Source organism: Telmatherina bonti (assembly GCF_933228915.1).
Source record: "Telmatherina bonti genome assembly, chromosome: 18".
Classification (NCBI taxonomy): domain Eukaryota; kingdom Metazoa; phylum Chordata; class Actinopteri; order Atheriniformes; family Telmatherinidae; genus Telmatherina; species Telmatherina bonti.
The window spans coordinates 12,645,295-12,668,900 of NC_136616.1; the positions used below are offsets into that span (position 1 = coordinate 12,645,295).

General features: G+C 39.3%; 1 protein-coding gene and 1 long non-coding RNA gene across 4 annotated transcripts in view; one reads left to right on the forward strand and one right to left on the reverse strand.

Moving 5' to 3' along the window:
• Window positions 1–6,726: 6,726 nt before the first annotated feature.
• phka1a (phosphorylase kinase, alpha 1a (muscle)) overlaps window positions 6,727–23,606 on the forward strand; it is a 42,786-nt gene continuing 25,906 nt past the window's right edge. For all 3 annotated transcript variants that reach the window (XM_079258144.1, XM_079258145.1, XM_079258146.1), the window contains exons 1-12: window positions 6,727–7,023; window positions 13,577–13,735; window positions 13,818–13,865; window positions 15,437–15,605; window positions 15,742–15,824; window positions 15,907–15,987; window positions 16,924–17,022; window positions 17,097–17,243; window positions 17,907–17,960; window positions 20,830–20,952; window positions 21,056–21,151; window positions 22,394–22,501. In XM_079258144.1, coding sequence (XP_079114270.1) covers window positions 6,946–7,023; window positions 13,577–13,735; window positions 13,818–13,865; window positions 15,437–15,605; window positions 15,742–15,824; window positions 15,907–15,987; window positions 16,924–17,022; window positions 17,097–17,243; window positions 17,907–17,960; window positions 20,830–20,952; window positions 21,056–21,151; window positions 22,394–22,501 — 1,245 coding nt within the window. In that variant the 5' untranslated portion in view covers window positions 6,727–6,945. The remainder of the gene's footprint in view (window positions 7,024–13,576; window positions 13,736–13,817; window positions 13,866–15,436; window positions 15,606–15,741; window positions 15,825–15,906; window positions 15,988–16,923; window positions 17,023–17,096; window positions 17,244–17,906; window positions 17,961–20,829; window positions 20,953–21,055; window positions 21,152–22,393; window positions 22,502–23,606) is intronic.
• On the reverse strand, window positions 14,324–16,643 carry LOC306769518. Its single transcript, XR_013771690.1, has 3 exons — window positions 16,569–16,643; window positions 15,413–15,621; window positions 14,324–14,426 (listed from the first exon to the last, which is right to left on the reverse strand). It is a non-coding gene; the product is annotated as an uncharacterized lncRNA (long non-coding RNA).

Consider the following 23,606-nt stretch of genomic DNA (forward strand, 5'->3'; position numbering starts at 1 on the left):
CAGACACATTAAAATGTTTAGACACCACTAAAACCATGATTAAACACAAAAACAAGGGAAGGACATTAAATACAAACTAATAAAAACATGATCCAGTTAAAAATGGATCATAAGAGAAATAATGCAGATTTGGACTTTAAATGTAAAACTACTGAACTGCAGCTGAGAACAGGCGGGTCTTTAACCTGGATTTAAACAAACTGAGTGTTTCTCAGTGTAACATGAAATGGATGTAACATGTTTTATGATTATAATACTGAGTCGACTCAATGTTTAAAAGATGTAAAAGTAACTTTATTAAAAAACAAGTTGGTTTCAGTCTCGTGACCGTAGATTAAGGTTTTTACCGGATGGGTGCGCGATCGTCGTGGACGAGCATGTTCACCTGCAAAGACAAAATATTGACAGGAGGCAGCTTTTCCTACAAGCTGGTAACAAACGTGGCTGGGTGAAAACTCACATTGTTATTTCCTCTGCAGGACCAAAGAGTCCACAGACAGCAGCATGTCCGCCTGTTCAGTCATTACGGACCCCGAACACGACATGATGCGTCTCTTTGGGTTATCCATCGATTACATTTTAAACTACAAACACCTGTTAGAAACATTTTTATATACAGAAGAAATTATCGCCCAAAGTACATCCAATAAGGAAACCGAAAACTACAGTGTGCACGCGCACGAGTTTTAGACGTTCCCATGACAACAGTGTGTAGTTTTTGCCGTTTTAACCATGGTAACAACAGGACATGCGCACGGATTCTGAAGCACTGCGCATGCGTGCCTGAACTTGTTTATCCCTGAATGGGTGTGGCCAGATAAACAACTCCTTTACGACGTCACAAAGACTTTATGACGTAATTTTTAGTCTGTAACTCAGTTTCAAATCGACTTTGCCACATTCTGACTGAAGGACAGACAGACTACAGAGACAATCTCACAACTTGAAGGCTATACATCAAAGATTTTTTTTTCCTGACCATTTCAAATATTTCAAAAGAAGAAAACTTACAATGGATTTTCAAGAAGAAGGACAAGTCCAAGTGACATCCAAAGCTATTAAACCGATTGTGGAAAAACATTTGGAAAAAATTGATGGAGCTCAGTGGAGTATGCTTGCTGTTGGGATTTGCGACTCTGCCACACACGCCACCCTGACTGATATGGTTGTAGAAATTATACAGTCAGTTACCACGGACATTTTAAAAGTTTATCTCCCAATGATTCAAGAGTGGATTGCAAGGCACGGAGGCCCACTACCTCCTGAGAAGAAGATAAAACCATCGCTTGGAGACTCAATCCCCGCCAGCATCGCCTCTGCTCTTGATGTCCCGCAGAAAACCTGTGAGATTTCTAAGGAGTTAACCACACTGATTGAGGAGGAGATATCACAGAAAGTCAGCTCCATTGTTTCTGGATTTATGACCACCAAAGTTTGGCCGTCGGAACCTGCTGTTTATGTAAGTGGTTCAATTTCAAGCCCAAAATGTCTGCGCATCATGGTTTTTAATGCTACTTCATGCATTAGAAAACATTTGGATAAACTGAAGGGAAAGTGCCTGGGACAGTGTTGGAAAAAGAAAAAGAGTTCAACAAGAAGACCAGGATCTGCCTCTGAGATGGTGATTGAAACACCAGTAGAAGTGGACTCGGAGCAAGCAAGAGCTATGATTTCTCTGCCTTCAGCCACTGCAAGAATGAATGAAATCATTCAGACACATTCTGGTGAGTTTGGCATTGAAGATATTCCCCACATTCTCAACACTTCATTAGATATTGTAGATCATTCGAATGCATCGTCGGAAATGCTCAAAACTATAATTGAGGACTTGCATTATATTGAATCAGGAAAATCTGATGGATCCACTGAGGGCTGTTGTGTATGTATACCTCATTTTAATTACTGCAAAATAATTGATAAACTCAAAAACATTTTCACGTTTAAATCAAAACCAATGATAAAGACACCTCGCAAGGAAAATAAACCTGGAGATATTTTCCCCTCCAACTCTAAAAGAATGATGAGGACACCTAGTGAGGGAAACCATCAAAGATTATATGATTTTCAGTTTCTCCATGCCGAGTATGGCAAAGTTGTGGCAGAGCTGAAAAAGGCATGGCAGGAAAAGAAAAAGAAAAATTTCCTGGTTAATCTCAAATGTTGTTCTTCTCTGTCACCAAGACAAGATTCCAAAGATATGTTACCAGGATATCTATCAGAGCCAGAACCGTCAACTTCAGTTCTGAACAGCACAACACTGGCCAATGTAACGAAAAAGCTCTCCTTTGAATCAGGTTTTGAGGCCATCAAACCACAAATTGATCAACTTTATGACAGATTAAACCAGTCAGGTACACTGCAGGAACATGTAATGAAAAACATCAAGCACAATAACTTAATTCGGACCTTTGCAAAAGAACTGACTGATAAAATGTACGATATTTTGATGACGGACCTGACGTATAAAATTCCTGTTGTGCCACCAGAAAGAATTCTCTCAGAGTCTCTTCTCTCTAGAAAAACAGGGATGATGGACAGCAATAGTCATGTACACTTTTCTCCTGAAGTCTTGTATGCTATGGCAGAAGATGAGATAGGAAAGTTCCTTCAGACGTTCATTTTATGGATCGAGAAGAAAACTTTTGATCAAAGCAGCCACAGTGAAGAAGTGGCAAACGCTTTAAGGGATATTAAATATTTGATCGGAGAAATGATGATGTCACCACCAGATGTCAACTCACTAGGGTGCCCTGTACCATCTTCTAGTTCTGAAGAGCATGACACTGTCCTCTCACGTTATACAGACTCTCTTACTTTGAACCATGAAAAATATGGAAAGAGTGACTATCAATCAACATCTTCTTCAGGACTATCAGAAGCTGGTAGTGAAACAAATGGCACATCCAACGGTAAAGTTGTCACCTTCAAGTTTCCTACCCACTTGCCAGCAACCTCCAAAACGGAGGTAAGGGGGGTTTCCCCATCTGACATGTTAACTACACCTGCTGTAGGAGTTTTTTCACCAACCGATCTTGTTGCTGATGAGAAGAATGAAAATATTACTGCCGATTTCATTGCTGAAGAGCTTACTTTGATCCAGCAGCAGGGAATAATCAAACCAAGCACTGGCACGGCAAGTCCCAATATAAAAGAAGAACCTACCAAAAGCTCACCATTACCAAGTAAGGATCTTATTCATGACCTCGTAACTTCTGTTCTCATGAAGCTTCTTTCAAAAATCCCAAAGAAAAAGAGAATATCCTTCAAGTCATCAGATATCAATATCCTCATAAATCGGCTTGTAGACATGGTGATGGAGAATGACGAGATAACAAACACTGTCCTGCTAGTAACAGAAAAACACATTAAGCAAATCCCAGAGTCAGTTGTTAGAAAGCTCTGTAGAGACTTTGGTACCTCAGAAAATATGCTCACGCTTGCAATAAACTCAGATGACACATATTTTGAAGAGGCTGTTATGAAGCATCTGAAAATCCACTTGAGTACCAGTCTGCATCCAAAGAGAAGCAAGGCTGCACGTTTCTTCAAAGCTTTGGGAAAGGTTTTAATGAAACCTTTCAAATGTTTCTGCTGCACAGCCCACATTGACTGATAGACTTTAAACAAATCCAACCAATAAATCAACGCTTGCATCATTCACAAACCTAAATTCATCTTAACAGATACAGTTTTACAGGTTTAAAACCCATCTCACCGTCCATCTCAGCTGGTTTGTTGAAACACCTACAACCTGGCGGGTGAGATCAAACAGACAAGACAAATAATCAACAATGTTGTTGTTTCCCTTTTCAGCTTTTCCCTCTTAAAGGGTTGCCACAGCAGATCATCGTTCATGTTAATATGCACACATTTTATACCAGACGTCTGTCCCAACACAACTCTGCATTTATCCAGGCGTGGGACCTCTCGGACCGCCAACCGTCAGGTTACAAGGCAAGCAGCTCTACCACCTTAGCCACCGCCACCTCCAACAAGTAATCTACAATATACAAGCAAAATAAACAAACAACAACAACTTTAAAAATGGCAATTTTGTTGTTTATTTTTGCCAATGATTGTACTATGATTTTTAATGTTAGAAGCTCTAATGGCTATTTCTCCACAGTAAAAAAAAAAAATCCAGGATCCAGGTGGTGATCCAAATCAAGATAAAGAAAAAAGACCAAAACAAAACAACAACAAAAAAAACCCATTAAAAATAAATAAATAAATAAATAAATAAATAAATAAATAAAAAATTCCCCCTCCATGAGCCGCCACCTTATCGTGGTGGAGGGGTTTGTGTGTCCTGAAGATCCTAGCAGCTATGTTGTCGTGGGCTTTATGTTCCTGGTAGGATCACCCATGGCAAACAGGTGTCTAGGGGAGGGACCAGACTAAGTGCGGCTCAGAGACCTCTATGATGATGATGACAATTGACGGAAATGTTCCCTAGCCCGGTAACGGGTCATCGGGGGCCCCTCTCTGGAACCAGGCCTGGGGGTGGGGCACGAGATGGAACGTGCGGTGACTGGACCATTGCCTGTGGGCCTGGTCAGGGTCAGTCCGAAAGGGTTGCATGGGCCCCACCTCCCGTGTGCTCACCATCTGTGGAAAGAGCCGTAGGGGTATGGTGCAATGTGAGCTGGGCAGCAGCATGAGGCGGGGATGGTGGTCCGATTCTTGGCTGCAGAAACTGGCTCCTTCCCCAACCTGAGCTTGTGCATGATGTTTAGCGGTTGTGGCTAGATATAGTTGAATTCACCTCAACGCATGGCTTGGGCTCTGGCATCAGTTCCCTTGAGAAGTGCTAGACCTTCTTCCACTCTGGAGTTGCTCACGGTGAGAGTTGCCAAGCAGGTGTGGGCATTCTCATTGGCCCCTGGCTTGGTGCCTGCACATTGGGGTTTACCCGAGTGGATGAAAGGGTAGTTTCCCTCCACCTTTGGGTGGGGCAACAGTTGCCTATGCTTATGCACTGAACAGCAGTTCGGAGCACCCTTTCTGGAGTCCTTGGAAGGAGTGTTGGAGGGTGCTCCCTCTGGGGGCACCCTCCAACTGGTTCTGGTGGGGGACTTCAATGACAGCGAGACCTGGAGGAGTTATTGGGAGGTATGATGCATGTGTATTTATGTTGAGAACGTAGCTTCTTCTTCTGGACTGTGGTCTCCTCTTAGGTCCTGGCATTGGGTCAGCAGGTGAAGTTCCTGTGAAAGTTGCATTTCCCTGCTCTTTCTCATGACTTCACAAACTTGCTATTGCCATCTTTTTAATGAGTTGTCTGCTTCTCTCTGTGTGAAAATTACTGATAACTCAATAACTCAAGCCATGTGTGTGTGTGTGGCTTTAGTTAATAAGACAGTACTCTCTGACTTATCTTGTCAGGTACTCTGTTTCTGCAATGAAAGAAGATGTAAGATTATACTTATGATTAAATAAGATAGAATATGTAAAATATACTTAAGAAACTTTCCAAAAACTGATTAAAATGTTCTCTTTTAGCACAATGATTTTCAAAGGAATAATCTTTCAAAGCTTGAAAGTTCAAATGTCAATTTTGTCCAGCTCTAAGTCTGCTGTCTTCATTCTGAAGAAAGGCTTTTCCACACTCGTTTAACAGACTGCAGCCGGGATCTGTTTTGAGTCATCTGATTCTGGCTTTCCCACCTATTCCCACCTACGCTCAGAAAGGTTCTGTGTAGCATTCATAAAACGGATGTGACTGTAAAGACTGAGCATGTCTGAAAATGGATCCATAACGGAGGCAGCAGCTGCTTAACAAATCTCCCTATAAAACCAATTTTGCAGGGCTTGGTTAATAAGACAGGCATATGGAAGGTGGAGCAAACAAGGCTAATCTTGATCTGAGGGTGATGAAAGGTTCTGTTTGTTGTCGCAATCAGAAAGACACTTTATCGGAGACATGGCTTTAACAAAGAGAATGCTATTCTGAGAGGAAGCGTTGGAGAACTTGTTGGTTTTGGTACACAAAGTTGTGTTTTCATGAAATGGTGGAAAATGCTAACTGGAGCAACATGTTTCGAGAAGTGCCCCTCTCTACATCCCTATAAGCTCATTGTGTTTTCAAGAGCCGGTGGAAACCTTCAAACACAAAGCAGGGACTGAACCATGTGTAAGGTGTATGTGAACATTGCATGTGTCTTGACATGCATGTGTCTTATTTATGTTTTTTTTATTTATTTTTTTTTTAAAGAAATATGAGCTTATAATGGGCTGCTTGGTGGCAAGGTGGTTAGCACTGTGGCCTCACAGCAAGTAGGTTACTGGTTCAATCCTTAGCTGGAGCAAGGTTTGGTTAGTGGCTTTTCTGTGTGGAGTTTGCATGTTCTCCCTGTGTATGCATGGGTTCTCTAAGGGCATTCTGGCTTCCTCCCACCATCCAAAGACATGCATATTAGGTTAATTGGTTACTTTGAATTGCCCTTAGGAGTGAGTGTGAGCATGAGTGGTTGTTCATCTCTGTGTGGCCTTGCAATGGACTGGTAAGCTGTCCAGGGTGTACCCTGCCCTTTCCCCCAAGACTGCTTGGATAGGCTCCAGCTTCCCCGCAACCCTGAATTGGGTGAAGCAGTTTGGAAAATGAATAAATGATTTATTTTTATTTATTTATACAGACGGGGCAACTTCCTCTATGAGATGCTTTATTTTGAAGGTATGGTGTCTCCACTTCCGGTGTTCCAGCCGCTGCTTCCGGTGAATGGCTAGTTGCAGCTTCGTGTTTCACCTCCTTTCGGTCTCCGCTTGTTTAATTGTGCACAGTGCAGCCAGGTTGTAGTTTTCCTGGTTCCTCTGCAAGCTAGCCTACTTCTCGGCTTTGGAGGTTTGAAAATAAGCGCAGAAAACATGACTTTTCTGTTCAGGATTTAGAGAGTTTTTGTTTAATTCTGCTGGAAACCGCCTGAAGTCAAAGGTTTACTTGTCAGCATGAGAAGTCGGAGCAACTCCGGCGTTAAACTGGACAACTATGCCCGGGTTGTCCAACAAACTATCCTCCGGCACCAAGTGAGTGTTTAAACTAGTTTTACATGGTGTATTGTATGCCAATATAGAGGTTTAAATTATTAATAAAACACTGTTGGTCAATTAAAACCGTGTAGCTGTCATACTTGCAGTTTGTGTTTCTGCAGACAGTGAATGAGGTAAGGTGATATTTCGCAAGGCTGTGGTCTCAAACACGCTTGTGCACAAAAATGTTTGTGCCTTTAATGGTTATGTGTGAGTATTTATGCCAGTTCACGTGAGCTCCTGTAACTTGTCGTCTAAAAAATGATGCAGATGGTTATGAATGGGTTCATGTCATGGATTTACTGGAAAGCAACTACGTTGAAGCTATTATGAAGTTTGTGGAACCTTATAAAAGCCCAAATCAGTTATGATTTTGAGTTTTTATGCCATGCCAAGTAGTCATATTAGTTACATTTTCCACCTATTGATTGGGCTCTTATCTATTTTTACCTATTTGATATTTTTGCTGCACATCCATTAATCCAAAGGTGCAATTTGCCACTAAATTTGTTCTTATTTTATTAAGTAATTCAGGTAAAGACCTGTACAATATTTTCATTCGACATTATGTCTATTTTTTTTTTTTTTTTTCAATCAGTAAATCTGCTGCTGGAGTTTGGAAGATAACTTTAGAGGGTCACTTGATAGTTGTAGAAATGATGTCCTAAATTAATTAAATGTGGGATTTTTGGATTTATTGGATTTTGCAAGGTGACCAATGTGATATGTCGCACTCAGCCTTAACAAACACCATTTTTTCACTCATCACTCATTTTCCTAAATCCCTCGTTTTGCACAGTGTTGGCTGGAGCCATCTCTTTTGCCAGGTGATAAGCGATAGCCTCTGTAATTTCTTTGTGCCTGCTGGAGGTTGACTGGGATGGAGAAGCATCGTATAAGGTTATTGATGTCTGGACCGGGATGGATTTTCTCCTGTCGTCTGCCTGGCCTTTACAGCTTCGTTATACTGCACTTTATGGCGATGTTTAAGCTGGTTGTACAAACTGGTGGTGTTTCTGTCTCTCGCATGCTCTTGTTGTTTTTTTCCCTACCAGACAGCTTCTGCATTACGTGGTATAAGGCTCCGCCATTGTCATTTGTTGAGGGACAAAGAGGGAGCGCTTGTTTTCATGCAGGTGACGTCCCAGATAAAAATGCAGCACAATCGTTGTCTTTTTTTTTTTTTTTAATCGTTGTCATTTGAAAATGAGATCGCATACAAGTATGAATCGAGATTGAGATTTTTTAACGATTAATTGTTCAGCACTACCTTAAATAATTCCTTTTTCTAATTTATTTTATACCAAATCCTGACACCCACACCGGACACCAGTCTACTTAATTACAGACTTCTTTATCGGTGCAACTGTCCTCATTAATTGTCCTGTTTTTGTTTGCCAGCTTTACTAAATGCACAGCTGTCTTTTACTTCTTGATTTGTTTATAATATTTAATTCAAGTTCCTAAACAAATATGTCCTTAAAGGCTTTTTAAAGGCATCTTCTATTATCAAAACAGGATCCAAAGTCATGTTTGTCCTCAAGTCTTTCAAAACGGTATATTAAATCTGACTTTTACTCCAGAGGGACGACCTGACTAGAGCAGACTTTTACAAAGACACTGCACAAAATGACAATACTGCCCCCAGCTCTTCCTGTGGTGCTTTGCGTCGTTTGTTTGGTATTTAGAGTTCTTATACTAGGGCTGTGACAATATGCTTTAGTTTCGATTCGATTCTTATTTTTTTGGGTGCCGGTTAGGTTTAAATTGCGATTCTTACAATTCTTCGATTATTGCTAATTTTTGTAGATTAAAAACAAAAAAAAAAATGTATAAAACCTTTTTTTTTTGCTCGTCATTTTTCTTGATTTCAGTTGGTAAAAACAACACAGTAGCCAGACCATCATTCTGCTGCTATAATGCCCAAGAAGAAGTTAAAAGATCAATAAAAATTACAAAAATTTTGTTATAGATTATATTTTTTTATTTGAAAAAAAAAAATCGATTTTTTTTTTTTAAACAAAAAAATCGATTTTAAAATTATGAAGCAAAAACAATCCAGATTTTCGATTTTTCGATTTGATTTTCCCACCCCTATCTTATACTGTCTGAAAAGCCGTGGTTAGTAAATGGCGGTAAGTTTCCTGGCGCAGTGTTTTATTAGCAAAGCCGTTATGGGTAACGCGACGCATCGACAATGAAATTTTGCGTCGGATGAAGTTTCATTGTCGACTTTGTCAACAAATCGTTGCAACTTTATTGTAAAGTTGTATTGTTACCTTTTTAAGAACATTATCACCAAACTGAAAATAAAGAAGCATCCAAACGGAGAATTGATAGCAGAGCTGATGGATTGGATTGCAACAGTGCTGTAAAGAAAGTCACCTGAATATATGGTGTATATAGCATAGCAAATAAAGTATTTTATGTATGTCTATGTTTGTATGTTTATTATTAAGAACCATTGACTGAATGAAAGATGGACAATGTCTCTGTGACGTTGTCCGTAGGCTGCAGCAACATGCCGTCACTCCCGGAAAATACAAAAATGGTCAAAGTGATCGAGCTGAGAGGGGGGTTTGGTGGCGTCAGGGTGGATGATCAAATTCATAACCTGGAGCTTATGGGAGCTAACCAGCTAACAGAAGTAGACAGGCTTAAGCTAATTCATGCTGTTAGCAGGCTTAAAGTTGTCCTTTTTTTGTTGGTCTATTTAATATTATTATACTATTTAATGGGAATTGATTCCCTTTTGGAGCCCTGCGGGATGAAGGGGAAACTGCAGTGTTTGGCGCTTCTGCTTCTTCTTCACTTTTAAGCAACGTAGCTGTTGTAGACACTTTTAAATCCAGGATAAAAACATTTCTTTTCTCTTGCGCCTATGGATGAAATCTGCACAGCAACTTTTAATTGTTCTGCTTTTAATTATTTGAATATAATTGATGATTTTCTTGTGATTTTGCTGTTTGTGTTGTCTCTTATGCTTTTTTTCCTCCCCACCATCTTGTTGCTTTTAATGTTTCACGTAAAGCTCTTTGAATAGTCTTGTACATGAAAGGTGCTAAACTTGCCTTCCCTCTTGTTCAAATCCCATGCGAGGCACTTATAGACTGACTCCAGAGATTTGGGATGCAACATTATTAATTTATTTGACTCCTCAGTTTCCTGTCTTGTAAACAATAGAAACTGGTCATATGAAAGTGGCTGAACTGAGTGTGAGGCCATTTTTTGAATCGGTCCCAAGTGATTGCTTAGCCAACTTGTAGTTGTCTCCACTTCACTGCTCAGATGGATCACTGCACCATAGATCATAATTGCTCTCTTAGAGCAGAGTTTTCCCACAGCCAGGAGTCAACATTATTCCTCTTCATTTAGAAAGACAAACACAGTGGCAGGAATCTGACCATTGTTGGTGGTTTAGCACTCGCTGGGGATGGAACTGAATCCTGTCTAGAAATCTAATCAAATCTAAATCGTATCATGACAGAATTAATATCTACGAACATTGATGCGGTATCTTCTAAATTTATATATTGTACCATGCTTAAGTTTGTGAGTAACACCCTAACTGCTAAATTACCTTGCAATATATTTGTGGAACTTGCCCACTAACCACTGAAAGTTGCTGTGATGCTGACAGTGCTGGTTGCTGTGCACCATATTCAGGAGTGTTAACCATAAGAAAAACATTCAGCTGCCCTTCAGACAGCAGTTTAAGCAACACAGGTCTGCAACAGAGAAAAAAATTAATGCTGATTGTGCAGTAAAGAAGCTAAGCTGCTATGCTAACCCTGTTCATGCTAGGTGAGGGGAAAAGAACAAGACAATACAAGCGACAAGCAATATTATTTGTGCCAATCCCAAATCAGCCTCAGCCTATTGGCTGATACTGGATGCCGATTTTCATGAGCTGATATTTGGAGCATGAATACACTTGTGCTCTCTTAATTCACCTGCTAAAAGAGACACAATGACAACTAGGGGTGGGAAAATTTAATCGAAAATATCAGAATTTTTTTGCTTCACAATTTTAAAATATTTTTTTTTGTTAATTTTTTTTTTCAAATAAAAATAATCCATAATGAAATTAGTCATTTTTATTGTTTTTATTGATTTTATTTTATTTTATTTGTTTTACTTGTCTGCTTCAGTATTATAGCAGCAGAATGGTGGTCTGGCCACTGTGTTGTTTTTTTCCTAATTTAAATCAAGTAAAAAATGTTTTGTACAATTTTTTTGCGTTTTTAGTCTACACAAATCAGCAATATTGGGGAATCATGTGAATCGCAATATAAATAGAGTCGGCACCCAAAAAATTCAGAATTGAATCGAATTGGAAATTCCTGCATATCGTCACAAGTCCTAAAAAAAAAACAAAAAAACATTTAATTGACTTAAAGTTTTTTTTTTAAACAATGCCACATAGATGAAACCATAGACATAGACTGAATATAAAAAGATGGATGGAGCCTCTGTGACATCACCTATTGGTTTCTCAAGAACCAAATTAAACTCTTTGAGTGGTTCCCACCGTCTCGATATTGGCGGCGTTTCATGTTTCGTCACTCATGGAGCTGAGGGGGGGGGGGCTGTGAGCATGAAGGTAAATGGGGGGGGGGGGGTTCCTTCGGACGAGCCGTGCCAATAGATTCAAATCAGTTACATTTTCTTTCCACCATTTAAGCAGCTCGACACCAAGACGAGACCTCTGTAGCGAGGTTCTGGTGGTGACTTTAGGACTCGGCTTGCCTTGAAGATGTCCAGCAGTGTTTCAGAGTGATGCTCCTTGCTTTAGCAGCCTCAGCTTCAGCATGTTTAGAACAGTGATGGAGGGAATTGTGCAGGATATTTATTAAGGGCGAAATCGAAAAATTGAATATAGTGATTTTTTTTACTTCACAATTTTAAAAGGTTTTTTTTTTTTTTTTTTTTTTTTAGATTAAAAAATAACCTAGAGCTGCAACGATTACTTGGGTAACTCGAGTAATCCGAGTAAAAAAAACTGATCAAGACAAATTATTTGCCTTGTGTATATGGTTAAGAGTGAAAGACATGTGGGCATTGAACAATATCTGTCTTGATGACGCTGACCCAAAAGCCAGCTTAAAAGTTCATCTGTCAACACGTTTAAAAAAAGTTGCTTCATCCACCATCTGTTTTTGGCTCATTTCCACCTGTTTAATGTAGCAGGTTTTAATGCTGAATTACTCCAAATATGGACATCCTATAAAATTTAGATAGAAAAGATACAAGACCCTTGTACCACTGCATGTTGACTTTACTGTTTGTTTTTTTTAATCTATATTATACTGTATTATTGTGGTTGTGAAAAATCAAGTTTGGCACCATATGTAAAGCAATTATAGAACAGCTTGAATTGCGTTAAATTAGCATTTAATCTATAAAACGTTGATGGAAGTCTTTAGAAGAGATCCATATCAGCATTACTAATGTATGTTGTTTAATTTTAAAATGGCTCATTTCACGTGTTTGCTATTTCGTGATGTCTGTGTCACAGCTACGACAGGGATGTTCACTTCAGCCTTTTGGATTTGAATCCTAGTTTGTTTGCTTGGAAAGTCCGGTTTGTTTGGGGAAGTGTGAACGCGCCAATCGATTTCTGATTTGGACCAAAGAAGTGGACTCGGTCTAACTATGAACGCAGGTCTTGGCCCGTTTCAAGCCGACCAAATACAGAAAGCGTACTACAAAAAAAGTCACTTCCTCCATTTGGCATAGCAATGCATTATGGGTAAACACATAGCGATGGCGTTAAGAGTCCTCTGCCTGATCTGTTGTTCATACTGCGGTCATTGTTGCAGTGTATTTCTGCAGTATACCTGCATAAGACAACATAAAAATACCAAAACAGCCATAGTTTATCTCCATGTTTAGCTTGCTACAGATTTTTCTTCTTCTTCAGGTCTTTCCTCTCTCTTGCTAAATACGAGTGCAGTGCCACCTTTGGTGGGAATGGGGATATATTATTGTAAAGGTTTGACTTCTTTGACCAAAGTGCAGCGTGAACACGATCTCAGTCTGCATGGATTCACACCCCTACAACTGAGCCGAGTCACCAATCGGACCGAGTTTAATGGACTTTCCTGATGTGAGTGTTGTGCCTTATGTGAAGAATGATATAAGTGTTAATAATTCATGGGTTCATTAATAGAGGTTTATGTTAAATGTTTAACTGAAATAATTTGATGATTTAATAGTTAGAAAAAATGAATCTGTTCCAGAGTTTGGACATAGGTTAGTGCGCCCAGATTTGCTTATGAGAACTTAATTACCCACAAGGCATATGGGTCAGGAACGCTTTGTTTCTATGGTTTCTTTTTGGTACAAACAGGAAGTAGTGATGAATATAACAAGGTAAAGTGGAGTTGAAGATTTTTTCTCTGTACCTGTGCACTAAGAGTTCACTAAACAAGCGTTCAACCGCAAGCCAGAGCCTCGTCTCATGCTTTTTTTTTTTTTTTGATGCAGTTCGCTTGCACTGCAATAACAGTGAGTTCACCCTTACACACGTCTGAACTGCATTTTCCAGGATCCAGTGACGGGTCTGCTTCCAGGCAGCGCAGAAATGCCCGACGCCTGGGTCAGAGACAATGTTTACAGCATCGTGTCCGTGTGGGCCCTCAGCCTGGCTTACAGGAAGAATGCCGACAGGGACGAGGACAAGGCCAAGGCCTACGAGCTGGAGCAGGTAGAAAATGAGCACATTCGCATCAGGCCTTTTGTGGAAGAAGCATGATGTCAGACATATTACCCATGTTGCTTCTCTGTAGAGTGTCGTCAAGCTAATGAGAGGGGTCCTGCAGTGCATCATGAGGCAGGTAAGATGCCTGAACTTTATTTCCTGCAGCCAGGGTTTTACTTATCTGTGTTCTGCTCTTTTGCAGCTTTTTTTCCCCATGAATATTTCTTTTACATTCATATAAACCAAACAAATGTAGACAGAATGAGGAATTAGCACAACCAGAAAAGCCGTTTTAGCCTCATGTTTTAATGTTTTTCTTTAATTAAAATAGTTTAATGAGGGATCAGAGCTGAAAAACCTTGGCGTCTTGTAGAATCTGTTTCAAGGCAAATTAAAATAAAAGTGCTGTAAAGGGCCGGTGATTGTCAGAGCGTTTTTGTTTGTTTTTAGCATAACGGGTGTGTTTCTGATAAAACCAACCCAATGAGGCTTTTACTGGGGGTGGCAGTAGCTCTGGTTGTGACCTGGTGGTCTGCGGTTCGATTCCTGTTCCTCTATGCTGCTGCAGCCCCGAAGGGAACACGATTGTTCCGAGGGCCGGTGCCAAGCGCGGATAAATGCAGAGGCCCGCGTCAGGAAGGGCATCTGGCGTAAAACATGCCGATTCAACTGTGCGGTGATTCGCTGTGGCGACCAGCTGAAAGGGAAACCACAGTGAGCGGGGGTTACCATCTGAAACTCCAACTTATATTCATCTCAGAATATTATTTCTTTTCTCAAACTGCCTCTTTGAGTAGCTTTAAATTAAAAAAACAAAACAAAACACACATTTCTGACATCCTTGCAGTGTTATACATTTCAACTCTTTTTATTAGAAAAAATGGAAAGCATTATTATTATTTTTAATATTATTTATTTATTTATTATTATTAATCCCCAAACACACACATACATAAGTGAATGAAAAACGAAACACATTTCTGACAACCTTGTGTCACATTTCCAGTGTTATTCATTTCAACTCTTTTTATGAGACAAAATGGAAAGGATTATTATTACGATTATTATTTTTAATATTGTTTTTTTATTTATTTACTGTTATCATTATTGTTATTTTATTTAATATTATCATTTTTATGATTTATTTATCATTACATACACACACATACATAAGATTGTGAATGACCAGGGTTGCATTCTACCTGATCTTATTTAGCTCACTGTGCAACTTCTAAAGCTGTATTTGTAACATTAGTTCTTATTTAGTGTATTTTTTGTCCATTTTTTTCATTTGAGTCAAATATGAAAAAAGTTTTTAGTGAATGATTAAAAAAAAAAAAAGGAAAACAACAAAAGGGCATGGGGGATGTTTACTCGTGAGCATACACACGATTGTGGATCACCTCTGTGTCCTTCTGTGTGCCAGATTTTCATTTAATGGATTAAGCAGGGCAGGTTTATTTATACAGCACCTTTCATGTTCAAGACAATTCAAAGTGCTGTACATGCAATATTAAAAGCATTACAGAATGTGTAAAAAAAAAAAAAAAGAAAAGACCATACAAATAGCAAAATCACAATAAAATCCTAAATTATATTAAATTAATTAAAAGCAAGAATGATGAAAAAGTTACTGTGCAGATCTTTCAGATTATAAGCGATGAGTTGTGTGTTTTTTCTCACCATCTTTACCCGCCTTCTCCACAGCTAGACAAGGTGGAGAAGTTTAAATACAGCCGAAGCACCTCAGACTCGCTCCACGCCAAGTACAACACCAGGACCTGTGCCACCGTCGTTGGGGACGACCAGTGGGGTCACCTGCAGGTTGACGCCACCTCACTCTTCCTGCTCTTCCTCGCTCAGATGACGGCGTCCGGTATGAGAGAGTTCCTCTGAGGTTTACGTGGAAACGAAGGATTTCAACGCTGAATCAGTTTGATCAAACAGTGCATCTGTTTGTCAGTAAAATTCATCTTTTTATGAGTTAATGTTCCTGCTTGTGTGTGTGGCAGGTCTTCATATCATCTACACCCAGGATGAGGTGGACGTGGTTCAGAATCTCATGTTCTACATTGAGGCAGCTTATAAAGTCGCTGTAAGTTTCGTTCATACGTCCATACGAGTGGAAATGACCTAGATTAGTTATGTCAGCTTCATTCTTCGCTTTTTTTCTGCAGGATTATGGGATGTGGGAGAGAGGAGACAAAACCAACCAGGGCATCACTGAGATCAACGCCAGCTCTATAGGAACGGCCAAGGTTAGTACGTCAGCATGCAGTGAATAAAGCTGAGAGTTTCAGTCTGAGGAGTGTGAGCTGAAGCTCACAGTGCTCAGGCTGAACAGGTGCTGCAGTAAATATCTCTGGCATGGCGGATGGTGCCCCGTCACTGCAGCGGCCTTTACGCTGACATTTATGTGACCCAGACTCCCCCGAACGGCGTCTGGATCAGATGAGACGGCTTTGTTTTGGCGCGGGAGGTTTAGTGGCAGCTGTGTGATAAATGCAGTCAGAAGAATTTAATTTAATTTTATTTTTTATAATTTTTTTTTTTTTTTTTTTTTGTATTTTTTTTAATTTTTATTTTAAATGTAATTTTTTTTTTTTTAATTTAATTTAATGTAATTTTTTTTTTTTTTAATTTTATTGAACTTTTGTTTTTAAGGGGCTAACAATTGTTTTGTAAGATCTTTTTTTTTTCCTTGAAATTTATTATTTTTGTTTGTTTTGTAAATTGATCCAATTGGTTCCAATCTTTATTGTAATTAATTAAAGAATTAATTTAACTGAAAAAACTTGCCGGCATTTTGAAGCTTTAGCATGCGTTGGTCAGGTTTTACCTTTGTGGGACCGCGGCTGTCCTTGGCCGGCGGTGAACGGGGGTGTTGGGTTCTCTGGTCTTCTGAGAATGGCTTCTCACTCAGAATAACACAGTACTCGCAGTACTCACTGCAACGAGCACACTCGGAGTTTAATTTCAGACATTGGAGACGGGCACCACTGCAGGTTGTGTCCTGCTCTGCTAATGACTTGCATTAATAGTATCCATAACAACAACACTGAATGAGTTCGCTTCAACATGCACTGTAATGTCACACACTAGCCCTTCCTGCATCCTTTTATTGACATTTTTAACCACATCAGTCAACTCCAGGATGTATAATTGATCAGGGTGTGATGCGGTTTGTCCTCCAGGCAGCTCTAGAGGCGCTGGATGAGCTCAACCTGTTCGGAGCAAAAGGAGGGCCTGGGTCTGTGGTCCACGCGCTGGCTGATGACATCCAGCACTGCCAGGTGCACGTCTGTATAATCATTTTAGACGCGTTCCCAGTCCAGATCATAATCTTTTTAACGTTTTCTACTCTCAGTCCATCCTGACATCCATGTTACCCAGAGCGTCCATGTCTAAAGAGGTGGACGCTGGCGTCCTGGCCATCCTCACGTACCCCGCCTTCGCCGTGGAGGACATGAGCATCGTCAACATGACGAAGGAGGAGATTATCTCTAAACTGCAGGTTGACCATCAACACTAATGTGGTTTAAAAAGCATATGCACACAGCTGCTAGTTATTTACTTTTATCTTTCATTAAATTGACATAACAAAAGAAATGCTTTGTGAAATTATGACCATGTAAAAATATTTTCACATCTTTCACCGAGATTCCTTAAAAAAAATCAGATATATTGATGAAGCAAAGACACAAAGTTAAAAAGAAGCTGAAACTCTTTACATCATTTAATATTTTTAATGCCTTTTTTCTGGTGAATTTCTCTTTTCTTACACAGAGCAGATTAAAATAAGCTACTACTTATGACAAGATATAAATTATATCATTGCCCTGTGGGATTATTACAGTATGTCTGATTCTAATGTTTCTTTTAGCATCATCTGCTGTGTTCACCAACCCACCTGCTCTCATCGTCACCATGGTGGAGCCAGACATTTGTTGACGTTATTCAGTCCGTTTAGGGTTTTTTTTCTGCTCTGAATACCTGAATACATAAAATTAAAGTTTGTATCATTAAAGAACCTTTTGTAAAGAAGTTATAAAGTATCGCTAGCGTGAGACGAGAGATCAAACGTAGTTAAACGACACAAAGGTGTAAACCAGTTGCTCCCTTTTCACTGGTTACGTTTATGTTTAGGATCATTGTGTCTTTGCTTGTCTCTGCTCAGGGTCGATACGGCTGCTGCAGGTTTCTGAGAGACGGACACAGAACACCTAAAGAGGTAGAAAGCCTGCAAAATTCATGTCATAATGTCATATAATTCAATTAAACTTTATTTGGACAGCGCCACTTCACAACAATGTTGTCACAGGATACTTTACAGACACATAATTTCGAGCCAATTCATACATATCCTATAATAGAAACCAACTGATTGCATCGAGTCATGACTTCGTTCCAATCCCCCATCCTGAGCTGCACGCGGCGACAGTGGGAAGGAAAAAACTCCCCTTTAACAGGAAGAAAACCTCCAGCAGAACCCGGCTCAGGGAGGGCAGCCATCTGCCTCTACTGGTTGGGGTGGAGAGGACAGGAAAGACAGATCAACATGTACAACTACACTTAATCAGGAAGACCTGCGGAAAAAAGGAGAAATAAGTTAGAGACGGCAATATTGTCATATATTTATACATTAATACATTAGAGAAATGGAGCGAGGTACTTCTCAATGCATCAGGTAACATCCCCATTGCTACATAAGTAATGGATGGCTAGACTACCCATAAGAGCATAACCTGGACCATACTATTTTTATTTCTAAAGCACTTAAAAAACAACAAACAGCTGATCAAAGTGCTGTACAGTAACAGCAAGTGAATAAAAACAGCATTAGAAAATAAATTAACAATAAAATGGTAAAATAAATAAATCTAATAAGAACAGTGAAAAATACGTAGAAGGACAGATGACAACTCAGTCTCGCTCAAATGCCAAAGAATAAAAATGGGTTTTTAAACGACTTTTAAAAACGGCAATAGAGTTAGCCTGTCTAACCTGCAGAGGGAAGCTGTTCCAGACTGTAAATCACACACTTGTATCGGACTAGAAGTGGACGTGTTATCACACGTAACCTTTTCCTCATCACAAGCAGTAGGAGTAGGATGCATCCATGTTTTTCTGCAGGTTCTGCTTAGTGTTGCTAATCCTGACTCTTCACGGGCTGTTTAAACTCTTTCCCTTTATTGTTATGAACCTCTGAAGCTTTCAGCAGCCAAAAGCAGCAACAAAAGGCAGGAAGCTGAACAAATCCAAGTAGTTGAGGATGCAAAGTGTTGACTGGCTGTGAGCTGAATGTCTGCAGACACCTGCTGGTGAAAACACTGAAGGAAAAAGCAGGTTTAGCATTAAAAATGTATTGTTCAGTGTTTATATTTTAGTTTATATTATTATATTCAATGATTTATATCTAAACTGAGCCGTGACATTTAATTTGACTAAACGCGAGACAATAAATAGATGAATGAATATCTAAACTTGATGTGGCAAAGAACGTATTTTTCTTTTTACCATTGAGGTATAAATAAAGATGTAAAAATCATCATTGGCTTTTTGTTTGTAAAAGTTTTTATTCTCCGTTTTTCTTTTCATTAGTTTGTCACTTTTCATGAAACATTGAACAGATTATTACAACTAATCTAGACCTTAACCCTATATACCCATTAAAAAGATAGGAAAAGTGCAATTTTTTGAATTTGACAAAATGTAAAAAAAAAACTTAACCATTTTTTGGGGGGATATTTTCCATTTACTACCATTTAATATGTCAGAATTATTATAGTGTAATCTTCTGCTTCGTGGTATCTATCAGAGGGCAGAAGACATGAATCAGATTGTGTTCTACAGTATTTTGAGCAAAGTTTTAGCATAAAGTGATGCAAAGCCGCTGCTACACCAGCAGCGCCCCGAGGCTGATAAACCAACACTATACGACTTTTACATCCAGGACGCGATGTGACGTTTTGCTTCGCGGTATAATAACAAACTGGCTGTTTTGAAAGCGCAGCATCGCTGATTCAGCAAAGAAATGCAAGAAGATTAAAAGAGAGAGAAAGGGGCAAAACAAGTGTCAACCTAAGATTGTCTTCTGCTGGCTGGAGAGAGCTAACAGGTCAGGTAGGATCATAGACTGTATATGAAGAGATGGGCGGACCCTCCATGACGTCACCCGTAGGTTTCTGAAGATCTGAACTGAAGCTCGGTGGGCGGTTCCTACCATCGCCATCTTGGCAGGGGCATGCATTTTGTCTCGACCAAAAAATACAAATATGGCAAAGAGGTGGAGCTGAGAGGGGGGCTGTGAGCATCATGGTGGATGATTGGCATTGAGAGTACTATGAGCTTTCCGTAGCTAAAAGCTAACCAAGCTAACCTGGAGATAACAGGAGCTAACCAGCTAACAGAGATAAGCGGGCTAAAGCTAAGTCACGTTGTTAACAGGCTGAAAACTGTGGTTGTTCTACGTTCTTCTTACTTGAAGCAGGAGATTTGGTACCTGTCAATCAAAAGGACACGCCCCTAAATATGCTGAATTTTAAGGTTTAATTTCTTTTAAATGGGCGAGTTAGAAAAAAATTAACTCCTCCCACAGTTGTCATGAAGGTAAACCTGACCTATTAAACCAAAAATGGATTTTTTAACCAGTCTGTAAACATGTTTATTTCTGCTGTGAAGTTGGTCTTTTTAACACGAGAGTCTATGGGGATTTGCTCTGTTTTGCACCCCCTAGTGGATGAAGGAGGAACTGCAGTTTTATGCACTTCCTCATAGCCTTCACTTTTAACCGCCAGAGGCTCCGTCCATCTTTCATATACGGTTTATGAGTAGGATGCAAGATTGATAGGGGGCGCGTGACGGAGAAAATGTTCTGTAGTGTGTCGTCGTCCCCCCCCCCCTCCAATCAAAACTTTTCTAGACCTACTTCTGTATGGCTGAAGTATTAGTCCTTTCTCCCTCATGTCAACTACTAAAGAAGGTTCCTGCCAGAAGCAGAGTTTTTAAATAAACATGTGCCCGTGTGAACTGCTGGTTGAACATTAAAAGCCCTTTTTTCATCCCATGTTGAGTCTATTTCTGTTTCTTCTTCTTCAAAGGATCCAAACAGACTGTATTATGAGTCTGCAGAACTGAAGCTTTTTGAAAACATCGAGTGCGAGTGGCCTCTTTTCTGGACCTACCTTATACTGGACGGCATTTTTAGCAACAGTCATGAGCAGGTAATTCACACCTTCAGGTGGGTTTTCATGTCTCAGTCTGTGTGAGTTTGTGTATTCACATATTGTTTGCATTTTCAAATGGAAAGTATTGTCTGTAATCCAGGTGCAGGAATATCAAGAGGCGCTGGAAGGTATCCTGATCAAACAGAAAGATGGGATTCGATTAGTACCTGAACTCTACAGCGTCCCTCCAGATAAGGTAAAACCCTTTTCTTCTCAATAACATAGCGACCGTGTTCACTCATTGTGTTAATATGCTCTCTGGATGATCCGATCGCAGGTAGAACGCTCTAAAAACAGGCCTGAGTGGCCTAACCCTAAGGGTGGCTGAAAAGCTGGGGTAGGTAATGTTGGGGAGCTAGCAAGATGTGAAAGTGGTGCCTTGTCTTGGTTCCTCCCCCTCTGGTTTTGCTCCTTGCGTGATCCAAGGCTTTTTTTATTTGCAGCTTTTTCCGCCAACGATTTTCTCTTTCTCGGCTGATTAGCGGGAGGAGGCAAATAAACTGAGCCGGGTCGGGAAATCCTTCCTGCATTTTCTCAGCCACGGAAGAAGAAACTTCCGAGTTTCTTCTTAACTATTTTGTATCTTCATCCTAACACGCTGTTTATATGCAGGGCGTGGCTATCAGGTATGCACTGCTGGAGGGGGATGAGGGGAGCCGAGAGAAGCTTCGAAATATAAGAAATTAACAACTTCATTTCGGTCCGAACGTTTGGATTGGTCAGAGTTTTTACAGATTTACAGTAAACTGAGGGGTCTAACTATATTTCTTATTATTCATGATTACAAAATGTATAGACTACTATCAGGACGAGGATCCACTTCACCCAGAGTAGGAAAAAAAAAAAGAAAAAAAAAAAGAGCAAGATTACCAACTATAGCTTTAATATGGAGTTTTTCAGTCTTTTTTCAGCTATGGAAGAACTTTTCGGCCATATACCGCTTAACCATCTACACTTAAGTTCAGCACAGTTTTGACCGCCCCAGTAAAATAACATCATAATAGCCTATAAATAATTAGATTCCTTATTTTTCCCCTTTGTTTCATCAAGATGTTTACATTTAATTAAATATCTTTATGGAAAACAGTATGGTAACATGGAATTTCTTGAGTAAACTAAATGTGTTTTCAACAATATATTGCCTCAGTTACGAAACTACAAACATTTATTTTATATTTACATTTTTAATTTCTATTAATTGCACTTCATAACAGGTAAGGGATCACTTGGGACACATTGTAACTGCAGATGTAACAATGAAAATGTCCCCTTATGATCAGGTCACCAGAACACATAATGCCAAACACAACTGAGAGCTTCAAGACCGTTTAAGCTCCAAGACCATTTAGGATTAATTTATGCAAATGTATTTACATTTTATTTGAACAAATGTCTGTCAAAGCTGTTCATACTAACATGCGTTTGTACATGCCAACAGGTGGAGGAGGAGTATATGAACCCCCACTCAGTAGAGAGGATTCCTATGGGCAAATGCCCCCTGAAATGGGGGCAATCTCTGTACATCCTGGGGAAACTTTTGGCTGAGGTGAGCAGTGTTTTCTTTAGCTTTCAGTAAAACACAACTTTTTGGGCAGGTTGAGGGCGATGCAAGATGATCTCAGATGTTTCACAGCTGCTGGTTATGTACCATTGATGCATTTAGGGGACATTAGTAAAACTTTAGTGGGTACCTAGCTCTGAAAGTGGACCCTCTTTGGGTTTGTGGTCCTGTGAGATTCAGTTCCTTGTGTTCATGGTGAGGCAGGAAGAAAACAAGTGGATTTCTATATGATTAAACTGCCTCAGCTATCAATATCTCCACCTCTCTGTCACAATAATTGTTTTCTTTCAGTAATTATTCCCTAAAACTTAAAACTCAAAACTGAATGTTAAATTTTTATGTGTGTTTGAATTGAATTTAAGCCACCAGGATAAGTCACTATTTTCCCCTTTCCCCTTATATTTTATCATTTTCAATATTTTAAATGTCGTTCACTTGGACTCGTCATAACTATTCCTCTACCGAGTTGAATCTAATTTGTTTTGGATAAATTTCGCCATAAAAAGCAAAAGTCAAAACTAAAAATACATTGATTTATATTATATTTATAATTAAATGAATAAATGAAATCACACGATTCTTCATGTGAAGGTGTTTGTGGAAATAAGGTTCTATTTCCTCGTATTAAAACAACATGTTTCTTTCTAGGGCTGTGACGATATGCTTTTGTCCCAATTCTATTTAGATTTTTTTGGGTGCCAATTTGATTTAAATTGTGATTCCCACAATTCTTCCATATTGCTTATTTTTGTAGATTAAAAACCAAAAAAAAAAACAAAACAAAACAAAAAAAACCTACTTTTTTTTGCTCGTCATTTTTCTTGATTTCAATTAGAAAAAAACAACACAGTAGCCAGACCATCATTCTGCTGCTATGATGCCCAAGAAGACAAGTAAAAAGATCAGTAAAAACAATAAAAATGAAAAATTTGATACAATCGATTATTTTTATTTATTTGAGAAAAAACAGATTATTTAACAAAAGAAATCGTCAAACAAAAAAATTCCGATATTCAATTTTTCGATTCAATTTTCCTACCCCTATTTCTTTCTAGTCTTTAAACTCGGTGGTTCTTACTCATTTTGATGG